Source organism: Brachyistius frenatus, unplaced genomic scaffold, assembly GCF_029030835.1.
Source record: "Brachyistius frenatus isolate BFR_SWC_R1_liver_20210118 unplaced genomic scaffold, ASM2903083v1 Contig_3, whole genome shotgun sequence".
Lineage (NCBI taxonomy): Eukaryota > Metazoa > Chordata > Actinopteri > Embiotocidae > Brachyistius > Brachyistius frenatus.
The window spans coordinates 9,016,653-9,029,070 of NW_027210602.1; the positions used below are offsets into that span (position 1 = coordinate 9,016,653).

A 12,418-nucleotide genomic window follows, 5' to 3' on the forward strand; every position below is an offset into this window, starting at 1 on the left:
ACTTTCTTGTTAAATGACTTGATGACCAACTTACACATTTAGTTTTCCAAAAGCTATCCACATTCTTGCTGGCCAGAGTTAACAATACATTACCAGGATGTATCATCTCCCAGAGTCCTCGAGGCACTTCCCAGTTACCATGCGGGCTCTTTGGATGGCAACACCAGCTGTCCTGGTTGACATTTGTGGATTTGAGTGAAATGTCTCAAAAAATAGCACATGGATCGTCATTAATTTTGGTTCACAGCTTCATGTTCTTCTCAATATGAATGTGTATAATTTTAGCCATCCCTTAACTGTACATCATCATCAGGTCAACATATTAATCAGCCTTATACTTTGCTTTAAGACCAAATGTAAAGTACAGTCTCAGGTGTGCTTAGTGCTAATTAACAAATATTTATCTCTAAAACCTGGTGAACATGCTAAAGCTTTCTTAGTAGCACATTGTCATCCAGAGCATATTAGCAGGCCGATGTTATCATTGAGCTAAAAGTACTGCTGTGTAAAAGCACCGAGCAATCTGCTGTTTTATGAAAATAAATAATTCACTGCTAACATAGAGCTAAACTTTGCTCTAACACTGGACTCTGTGCTGATTCTATTTGTTAAGACAAAGCTGTAATAAACCAGTATTTTAAAGACGTGCTGTAGGGCACAATAATTGTTCTGGCCAGAGTATAAATATCTCTTTGAAAGGGAAAATGCTGAATTGCTGCTATTTGTGAAGCCCAGGGTCACAGCATGTATTGTTCACATATTGCACTACAGGCTGAACACCATCTTCTTTTACTGCCTGTGCCTGCATCCCTGCTCTGCCGCAGATGAAACAAAAAAGACAAGGGCTAGACAGTGGAGTGAAATGAACGAGGTAGTAAAATACTATTACATGTTCTTTTGGCAGCAACAAAATGGGAAAATCTACCAACTATAAGCTTTGAACCTCGTGATGATGATGATTGATGGAGCCGACTACATTATCACAAATCAGAAGTGTCATGTTTGCAAGTTGGAGAATGTGTTGGAAAATGCTTGAAACAGATTTTGTATCAAATCCCTTGCAGACGACGCACAGACGCTGAGTGGGGAGATGTGGAAACTTGTAAAAGAACAGGTGTTCTGCCAGTTCAATTTGTAAAGACATGACTCAAATAACTGCAACATCAAAAGCTCAAATCCAACCTGGGACTTCAGTCATGTCACCTCAATTTCACAGTGAACTGCAGAATGAATCTGAAATGCCAAACAAACAATCTGAAAGGCATTTCCACAGAAATTGAAGAGGTCCCACGCACAGAGGTCTTCAGGAGTTTTAGAAAACATTTATGAATTTAGTGCAGGCAAAACATTTCAAAGGAGAAACCAGTATTTCCAACCCGTCTTTGCAGTGCAATCTTTTGTTTACTGTATATAGTTTTATCATCTAGTCCAGTCACAGTCCCACCCCAACATCTCAATACATGCGCAATAATCCAGGTTGAAAACCCCAGAAAATGTCATCTTAAAGTGGGAGACATGCTTCATTGGCCATCTGTGTGACTTCATCAGTTTCATCTGACTGCAAGTATCCTTAACCTTATAAACAGCACAGTTGCATAATGACCAAAACCAGCACGGCTGAATGAAACTGCCAATCGGTTTCGTATGCAAATCTATGTAAACATCATTTACAATGGCCACATGTACTGTTCACAGACGATTGCTGAACAGCTGCATCAGAGGATGGCAAAAGATGATGGGTGACGTTGATTAGTGATGGGGACATTAGAAAATCGATTTTTCCTGTAAACCAACAAATACTGATCAGTGTTAAAGGTTTGACTCTCATCATCCACTGGAACACAAACTAAAGGTCATCAGGATGCTGCACCACAGAGAAGACAGTGTCCCCATGGACACAGCAACCAGGGAAGAGGAAGAATCCCACATTAAGCAGGCCCTGTGTACATGTGGTTATCTGAATTGGCCATTTGTAAAAGCTGGAAAGACACCCAAATAGTGCATCAGCCAATTAAAGAAAGAAGGAGAAGGTAACTGACAGGGGTTTGGACGCATATTTTCCAAACACCGCATCTTGGTGGCTTTCACACACTGAAACATGCTGGCCCACAAATTGGTTCAGACAAGAATCAGGTCCTCGCAAAAACAGAGCAATATCATGTACTCTGCTAAGTGCCGGGAGGATGGCCGTGAAATATTCACTGGGGAAAGAAAACAGCCGCAGACAAAGTGGATGGCTCAACACAGAAGAGCTGCCAGGACTCTGTTTTCTACACCCACCTACAGGCCAGTGGCCACTGTTTCAGGGAGGAGCATGTGTACATCTTTGGTAGAGAAGAACATGTGAGGCCATCCACGTGATGAGGAGAATGACAAGCCCCGATCTGAGGTTGCGGCCCAAAAGCACATCGTTCATCATCTTACAATGTTGTGATTGCAGCTATTCCCCAATCCACTGTTTAGAGCACATGTGACCGATGCAATTAATGGTTACTTGCAAGTTACAGTTTCATTGTTATTCAAACATTCCGGTTTGGTTTTTGTCATTATGTAACTGTGCTGTTTATTATGTTGGAGATTGTTGCAGTCAGCTCACTGACAAAGCCACTTGGTAGAGGGCTAAAAGGTTTAGGTAGGTAGGTAGGTAGGTATATACTTTATTAATCCCCGAGGGGAATTTTTTTTTTTTTCTCCCTCTAAACTTTGGATCCACATGAACGATTCAACTTCCCGGATCCCACCTCAACATGTACTGTCCTGACAGTCTTTCATAAGGAGGCGTTATTTCTCTGCACACACTGGGAGACTGGATAGGATGGTGAGTGTTCTGTAAATTCTTTGAGAAGATGAGAGACACCAAGTGGTCATAAATTCTCCAGGTTGAACAGTGGAGGCTGCTCAAGAGCAGAAATGTTTTTTCACACAGAGCACCACCGAGTTTTTCAGGCATGGAATACACAGATTGTTTGTTTGCTGCTGAAGCTGCGATGTTTTGACTGGCATCACAACTGAAGCGTCATAGTACGAGTGTAAAAAGTGAGTGGTGGAGCCCGAAAAATGGAAGCATAGGTTTGAATGGTTTTGTCCATAACGACTTCCTCTCATTTACAAAGATGGAGGAAGCAGGATATTGTTATGCCACCACAGCATTTTCACTTCGAGTGGCAGTTATTCACACATGGGTGGATATCACAGTCACATGAAGGGAAGACGTACCAGCACAAATTGAGAATTCTCATTATGATTAATAACTTGAGCAAAGAAGAAAATCTTGCTACATGCATTGACCATGTGTTCCACGTGATTACATGTATGACACATGTTTTACCACATGTTGCAACATATGACAACATGGATGATACTATGGGGAAAATATGTGGAGTATGTTTTCACATGGGAATCTATGTGGGCTTCATACATTACACCATGACAATTTTCCAAAACCACATGTTTCCCATGGACACAATATGTTGTGCATGTTTCTAAATGTGTGTGCGTTTTTGCACGTGTGAAATTAATGTAGTTTTATCTGTAAGGGAAAGAAGAGAAACTAATGGAAAATAATGAAAGGAGTGAAGTTCCTAATCTGTCTGTGACTACGAAACTTGAAACGGCAGTTTAAGTCCTTTGTCCTGCCAACAGTCAGTGTTGGATTCTTTTAAATACAAAGATCAGATTTCTCTAACTTTCACCAGTTGCTTTTATCTGTTCAAACCTAACCAGACATAAACCACTGAAATGGGAGGAGGGGGGGGGGGGTACTGACAAACACACCTGTTTTATAATTCTGGTAGATTAGAATGATTTGCATACGGTGGAAACACTACAACTGTTATTATGTTGGGTATACTGTATACACACTTCTGCAGAGTTACCCTTTTCTGCCAGAGCTCATGATTAATTGGCAGTGCACCCTGTCCTGTACAATGGATCTTAGATTTAAAGTTGGAAATGGAAACCTTTGGCCAAAAGGAAATAGTCACTGAGAAACAATAATCACAGCCACCGCTGTGCACACCAGTGGAGTGTAAAATGACTAACAGGTCAAAACTAAATATAAATCACGTTTAAGCCCTGTTTGGAGCCAAGTCCAGAGGAGGTGCATTCCTCTTCTTTGCAAAATACCTCCATCTTCCCTCTCTCTGCTCTCTCTTACAGTGCTGCCACACGGCCCGTCTGCTCTGTCAGGAGAGGACTGTCCATCAAAGACCCCACAACAAGAAGTGAGCTCTCCCTCTTACCCCCCTCTCCCTCTCACCCCCCTCTCCCTCTCACCCTCCTCTCCCTCTCACAGTCAAAGTCAACAGTAAAGACAGTAGAAGAACACATAATGCTGAGTGAATGAGGGACAGCTTTACAGTACGGGCTCCAGTACATAGCAATTTATTGTTGAATGGTCATCACTGTACTCGACACATTAGCCTGAGAGTAAAAGGCTTGAGCAGGACATCAATTAAGTTAAATCTCAAGTGGTCAAATTAGGGCTGCATGATACGAGCAAAATTAAATATTACAATATTTTAGACCAAATATCACCAAATATCGACACCGCAACATTATTGTAGGGTTACTATTGTTGCAGAAGACAATGCTTCTGCTACATCATGATGTTGAGATGATCTCTATTCACACCATGATTTTGATATACTGCCACATCTAAATCTGAACATGGAATGCTGTTTAACCAATGCATCACTGTGCTGCTTTTAGTCTCCGTGCTTAACACCTACAGTACACCCAAACTATGGGCCTCATTCACCAAAGAAAATACATTTAAGAAAACACTTTAAAAGAAATTGGTGAATGAGGCCCTGTATCCTTAAATTCAAATGACTGCAGCAGCTCTTCCTCTCCTCCTCCTGGCCAGAACAATCACCATATCTGAAAGTTGACAGTCCCGTCAGGAGCCACAATATGAGCTCTGCAGCACTTCTAAATTTATCCTCTTCCCCCACACATTTCTAAATGAATTGTCAGCGTAATCTCTCACACCTGATGACACCTTTTATGTGAGAGTTAGCTTTTAGAAATGAGTGGATTACTTATAAAGCGTCTTATAAATGTTATGGACAACCAGCAGTGCCTGCTGGATGTGTCTTTCTTTTTTACACTGCAAAGTCAAAGTCAACAGTAGAAATACACAATATGATGAATCATGGTCGACAATGACAACAGTAGAAATACACAATATATATATATATATATATTTTTGATTTTATACACTCTATTAATCCCCGAGGGGAAATTTCAATCAATCAATATGGGGAGTGAATTAAGAAAACTGCCCATAAAATGGCCACAGAGTCCAAGGTGATATCTTCAAACTGCATAAATTAAATGACTGATAATTTCAGTGCTGCTACAATGTTTCTGCCCCCGATATTTTGTTTTGCTTTCCACTTGTTATTGTACTCTATGTAACAGGTACAGTTGACACAGCTACAGCTTTTTCATCCAGTAACAAAAGATTTGACACAGGAGTGACCAGTGACACTGGCATCGTCTCTCTTCCATAGAGCACTCTCCAGGTCAGTAGTGCCGTGAACAGAAAACTGGACACACACACACACACACACACACACACACACACACACACACACACACACACACACACACACACACACACACACACACACACACACACACACACACACAAAGGAAATTACATGTAAGTCTCACCTTTCCTGCTGCAGATGCTCCTTGGTCCACAGAGAAGCTGCAGAGAAATGGATGTAGAGGACAAATTAATCACTGAGGGACCACCGAGTCCTCATACATATGCACACATAAACAAACTCACTTGTCCACATGCACATTCACTCGGATTACTCATTGTTACTAATCTGACTTTCTAAAACTAACTGTGGCACATCAGCAGACATATCTGCGCCCTGCTGAAACCTGCTGTGCATTTTAACCATGTGACTACACGAGGAACGCTAGCCGTTGCTCTGTGCCATCCCCCTGATTTGCACAGTATTGCACAACACCACTACCTGCAGCAGTGCTCCTTTACACTGCTTCCAGTACATGAACAGCTTTTCTATTTGACCCACATCTGATCCGTTTTGTCAGAATTGACTGTATTTACAAGCCCTCACATACACAATGTGAAAATCTACAATAACAGGAAAACTGCTCTGTTGAGTACACACACAGGGGATCCTCACAATGAGCTTTTATGCATCGAGGAGCAAACTTTGAGAGTGACTAAATAGTTAACAGTGAATGGCTTATTTCAAGTTTCTCATTGAAGAACTGTCCTCTCTCACACACACACACACACACAAACACTCACACACATTTTGGAGCTTAGGATTGGAAAAAGGATTTGAAATATCTTGACTGACAGCTTTTCATCTTTTTGAATATATTTCTCATTTATCACAGGCTGTTAAATGCTCAGTGCACATTTTTAAGTCTTCGTCATTGCTTTTGTGTTCCTTCGAGATGCATTTTACCAGGAAATGTGAAGTGTGCATGTCTCCCAGTCAGGCTTTTCAATAAATTTAGAGCGCACACACTGAAATGCATGTCGCAATAAAAAACAAAGAAAAGAAAACACCAACACTCGCTCTTTTAGTACATAAAAGGAAGGATTTTTGAAACGTGTGTCATTTTTCGGGCCCGTATTCCTGCCTGAGTGAAATGACTCAAGCAGATGTCTTCACATCCTTAAGTACAAACGCTCTCAATCCACGAGTAAACATGACAACTCAAAGCGCTGCCTTCTGGGTCCAAAAATGAAAGAAATGAATACAGAATGAAAGCAAATAAAAAAAAATACTGAGGACCCACCTGCAATGGTACACACAGTAAAACCTCAGGGTGTCGTGACATTGGCTTTTGAGACCAACTCGGCCGTTTACTCTCCTCTTATTGATTTTTCCAATGTTTTCGGCCTGGCTGCTCTCTTTGTAATGCCACATAATTGTCAGGCTTTAAGGATAAGTCATTAAATGAAACTCATCATTTAATTTCGCTGATATAAAATATGGTGATGACACAAAGAAGAACTGAGTGCTTCAAAAAACTGTATTTCATAAAAATGTGATACATGGAATAATGCATGTGTTCATAGATGCAACATGGTAAAGATAGAAATTGTTTTATAAAACATAATTTTAGCTGCCCCGAGGCATATTTTGTATTGATACAAAGTGTATGTAAAGTGGAACACAATTTAAAATGTATGGAAGCATGCTTATTGAATTTATGGAAATGTAGGCATCCAACATGCTAAAGAGAGAAAAACAAATCTTTGGTATTTCAGGCACACAGCAAATTCTTTTGACCTGCCTGCCGTTGCATATTCCAGTTTTTCCTTTTTAAGCTTTACAAAATATCAAATTAAAGTTCAACAGTCTGTAGAAATTATGTAAATGTGTTTATTACATATATTTTCAATACATGTGGAAGACGTCCTGCCTGGTTCCAGTCCCTAAGAAGACGACTCCATCTGGCCTCAATGACTACCGACCGGTTGCCCTCACATCTCATGTGATGAAGGTGCTGGAGAGGCTGGTCTTGGCCCACCTCAGGCCGCTGGTGAAATCTTCACTGGACCCTCTGCAATTTGCGTACCAGCCTCGTGTGGGAGTGGACGACGCCATCATCTACCTGCTGCAACGAGCTCAGTCTCACCTGGATGGAACCGGTGACTCTGTGAGAATCACTTTCTTTGATTTCTCCAGTGCATTCAACACCATCCAACCACTGCTGCTGAGTGAGAAGCTGCGGGTGGTGGGGGTGGACACGTCCACCGTCTCCTGGATCACTGACTACCTGACAGGCAGACCACAGTTTGTCCGTCTGGGCAGTGTGTTGTCTGATACGGTGGTCAGTGGTACTGGAGCTCCACAGGGAACTGTTCTGTCTCCCTTTCTGTTCACCTTATACACAACTGACTTCCAGTACAACTCAGAGTCAAGCCATCTGCAGAAGTTCTCTGATGACTCTGCAGTGGTTGGGTGTATAAGGGACGGACGGGAGGATGAGTCAGTGGTCGGGGTATAAGGAATGGACGGGAGGATGAGTACAGGGCAGTATTGGAGGACTTTGTGGAGTGGGCGGGAAGGAATCACCTGCTCCTGAACGTGGCCAAGACCAGAGAGATGGTGGTCGACTTCAGGAGGAAGACGACGGCTCCACAACCGCTGAGAGTTCTGGGAGAGGAGGTGGACATGGTGGAGGAGTACAAGTACCTGGTGTCTCCATCGACAACAGACTGAACTGGAAGACCAACATCAACGCTGTCTACAAGAAGGTGATGAGTCGACTCTTTTTCTTGAGGAAACTTCGATCCTTCAATGTGTGCAGCAAGATGTTGGAGATGTTCTACCAGTCTGTTGTGGCCAGTGCTTTGTACTTCGCTGGGGTCTGCTGGGGGAGCAGCATTGGAGCCGGTGACACCAACAAACTTAACAAACTGGTTAAGAAGGCCGGCTCCATCATCGGCTGCAAACTGGACAGTCTGGAAAAGGTGGTGGAGAGGAGGACGCTGAACAAACTATTGTCCATATTGGATAATCCTGTCCACCCTCTCCACCACCTGCTGCAGGGACAGAGGAGCACTTTCTCTAAAAGACTCCTGCAGCTCCGCTGTCACAAGGACAGATACAGGAGATCATTCCTGATACAGGAGATCATTCCTGCCCACTGCAATAAGACTGTACAATAACTCACCTCTGGCAAAATCCATCACAGTACAATAACACCATTGTCTGTTGTCTGTTTTTCTTGGTTGTTTAAATATAAAAAAAACCAAAAAAAACCAACAACTTTGCACTATTGTTTAGTTAGTTTTAATTTAATTATTCTATTCTATTTTATTGTATATACTGTGCATTTTTATATTTAATATTTTTTACTGTTATTTTCCTGTATCTATAAATGCTGCTGTAGTGAAAAAAATTTCCCCTTGGGAATTAATGAAGTAAGTAACTATCTATCTATCTATCTATCTATCTATCTATCTATCTATCTATCTATCTATCTATCTATCTATCTATCTATCTATCTATCTATCTATCTATCTATCTATCTATCTATCTATCTATCTATCTATCTATCTATCTATCTATCTGTCTATCTATCTATCTATCTATCTATCTATCTATCTATCTATCTATCTATCTATCTATCTATCTATCTATCTATCTATCTATCTATATACATTTACATTTTCATGTGAGTAGCAGCTTAACTTAAACAAAAAACTGTAGTTTCAGACACATCTTCATGTTGTTACAGTGAGATATGAGAGTGAAACAGATCAACTCAAAGAGAACAACCATCTGTCTCAACCTCCCAGCTATGTTGTCTCTGTGAGAGAGATATTGTAATAACCATGACAAGACATCTCGGGAGGCAGATTCCACCACAAATTAATTGTGGATGTAAATATGAAACACCTTTTAAAGCCTCGTTTGTTTTGGAGATTCAGAGAGGAGTTGTCAGGTTGATGTGCTCTGTGCTATTGAGTAGATGAGAAAATTAGTCTGGCATTTACATCAGACTTTAATTTGGTTGTTGGGGAGCATATTTGTTCCAGGTCGTGAGCAGCAGAGGAGTTTTCAGGTGTGGCATTTTGAAAATGATTATATTTTTTGCATGATTATATTTTCCCGCAAAAAGAAGCCAGAGTTCGACTGCCATTAGACTTTAGTCAAAGAGGAACAGCATATTTATCTGTGTTCCCTTTGTTATCTCCATAAAGTCTTTCTTTTTACAATACTCTCAAGTCTCAAGCTTAGTTTTTGCATGTTATATGTTAAAAAAGGCCATCAAATCTTGAGTGATTCAAACGGTAAAACAAAAGTCAAATTATAGTACATTTGCCCAAAAACACTTCATTTATATTTTATTGTATTGATAAAGTGACTAATTATAGTTGTTCAGTTGGTGGTAGCGTTTAAATTTGTCTGTTACCTGCACTCCGGTAGATTTAGTGAATAATAACTTAACTCATCCAATGAAACTGATTTGTGTTTTTTAAAAAGCCAGTATGAATGTCGACATATTGGAATAACAATAAGGATAAGTCATGTCATCATCAGGTGATGATTTGTGCTGGTATTTTTCTTTAAACTCAACTTCTTTGTGTTGAAAAATACTACAGAGATACTGAGGTCATTATGGGAGGAATATATTGATAGATTGATATCCCACTCATGTCTGAATGTTTGACAGAAGTTACACACACAAGACAGATATCCTAACTAAAGTCAAGAAAAAGTCAGAGGAGATAGTCAAAACCCCTGTAATCTTATAATGAATTGGTTTTATACTGTTTTTTAAACAAATGAGATACAAACTTCAAGACAGTTTTGTTTTTCAATCAATGTTTTGATTCTCAAAACTTTACTGAACTTTGTCATGATCATTCTTGAAAACTGTAATAAGAATAAAAATCCGGTCAGAATAATTGTCAAAATGGTTTTTTTTAGGTTTTTTTTTTAGGCCCCGGACCAGAATTTCGGCCCCAAATCCACACTCACCCTGCCACGCTGCTGTTGGCCGAGCTCTCTCCAATCTGTGAGCTAGCGATCCACTTGGTCTCGCCCACCACCGTCCTGGCGTGCGGCAGGCGGCCGACGTCTTTCACCGTCATCATCAGGTGCCGCGACGACTTCAGGACCCTGACGGCTTCGTCGTGCGGGATGCTCAGAAAGCTGCGGCCGTTCACCTCCAGGATCTGGTCGCCGACCTGCGGGGAGGGGAGTGAACAGAGAGGCGTGGTGGGGGGGTCTGAGCAAGGTGGTGAGGGCAGACCAGGCAGAGGCTGTCACATGCACAGGTTCACGGGTCAAAGAAAGGTAACGTAACGGACGGAGGTGGTGGAGGTGTGTAAGATGTTCAATGGATCAGAGAGAGAGAGAATTAGGTTGTAGGTTTCTTGTTAAAAGTTGTGGCCCTCTCAAGTTGGGCAGCGAACAGAAATAATTACACAAAGATTAAAGTGCTCTGCTCTCTGACAGGTTCAGAACCAGAACTGTTTAATATGTAATTGAAAAGGATTTCATATGTAATTTCACTTTCTATCACAAGGCTGAGCCTGGAGGCAGCAGCAGAAGGAGAATAATGATGTCCATACTAAACACCACCTTGGACCGTACCTTCTGCCTATAATGAGCTCATGTATCAACGCTTTAACCTTCTGAGGGGAATCATGGAGCCTCGTCGGTGCCGAATGAAGCTGAAACTCCACCTCAGCTTCAAACTGCACCTCTTGACCTGTACGTCTGCCTTGTTTGAAATAATCACATCATGAAGCTGACATATTGTGGACACATTGTTGTCTCTCTGACAGAACAGATGTGCACATCTGTACATAGTGTCTGACAGACAGACATTTAAAAAGCATCAATTCAGGAACCAGTTTAAAAACCCGATGAAGAGCTGCCAGCCCTGTTGATAATTCAATCATCACTCAGCGTGGAGTCGACCTGAATATAGACTGGGTTTGAGGTTCGGGGAACATTTTACCTTCACTGCAGTGAGCTGTGATCTACATGTGTGATTTGTTTTGGAGGTTGCTTTAAAATCAAAACGTGCCAATATATGTCAACATATTTAAAGCACAACCTCCAAACTGAGTTATATTGAAGTTTGACAGTAATCAGAGTTGAATTTTGTTGGGAGGTTTACACTTACCAGTTTACATTTAGTTTTTAGGACTCAGCTTTATTGCCAAGTTTGAAATATTTGATAGAAAAGTAATCAAATGTAATAAGTTACATTACATTGTTAAATTAATTAAAATAGTTATATTACTTTTTATATGTAACCTATTTGATTTAAAAAATAATCTTCCCAAACACTTATAACAGGTGACCAACAGGTTGGAAGTCACAGGACAGACAGTCTGTTAACAAAGTCTTTTGTTCTTTACGTGTAAAGAAACGCTCTAGGTGAAGAAAAATTAATGTCAGCTCATTTTAGTGTCTCACACTGACTCTATTTACTTTATCTGTCACCATAACTGAGTAATAAATTAGTCACAGAGGACGGGCCCAACACTCCCCCTTTACAAAAAGCACAGAGTTGCAGGTCTTTTAAATTACTTTGTCTGGCATTTAGATTTGATGTAGTGTTTAGCATTTTAAAAAAAAGTCCCCAAATGTCACTTTCTGTCTCTTTGTTCTATTCTCATTTTACTCTGGTCAGCCAACCGACCCCCACAATCATTTCAATGTTCTCCAAGAGCAGCATCCAATGCAAACTAGAGAATAAAGATTCAGAATCACAGACATTTCACTTTCTTGGGGGTTTTCCAACAACCTGGGGTCAGCCAACAGCCTATCTGTCACGACTGATGCACGGCAGCACCTCCACAGCACATCTGGGGCAGCCGAGGACACTTTCCACACAAACCTGCAGCTCCAGTGAGGCTGCAAACGCAAACCACACATGATCC

General features: G+C 41.0%; 1 protein-coding gene across 2 annotated transcripts in view; it reads right to left on the bottom strand.

Moving 5' to 3' along the window:
* Positions 1 to 12,418, bottom strand: part of whrna (whirlin a) — a 138,751-nt gene that overhangs the window by 31,904 nt on the left and 94,429 nt on the right. For both annotated transcript variants that reach the window (XM_069705589.1, XM_069705595.1), the window contains exons 4-5: positions 10,500 to 10,708; positions 5,680 to 5,716 (exon numbers count right to left, since the gene is read on the bottom strand). In XM_069705589.1, coding sequence (XP_069561690.1) covers positions 5,680 to 5,716; positions 10,500 to 10,708 — 246 coding nt within the window. The remainder of the gene's footprint in view (positions 1 to 5,679; positions 5,717 to 10,499; positions 10,709 to 12,418) is intronic.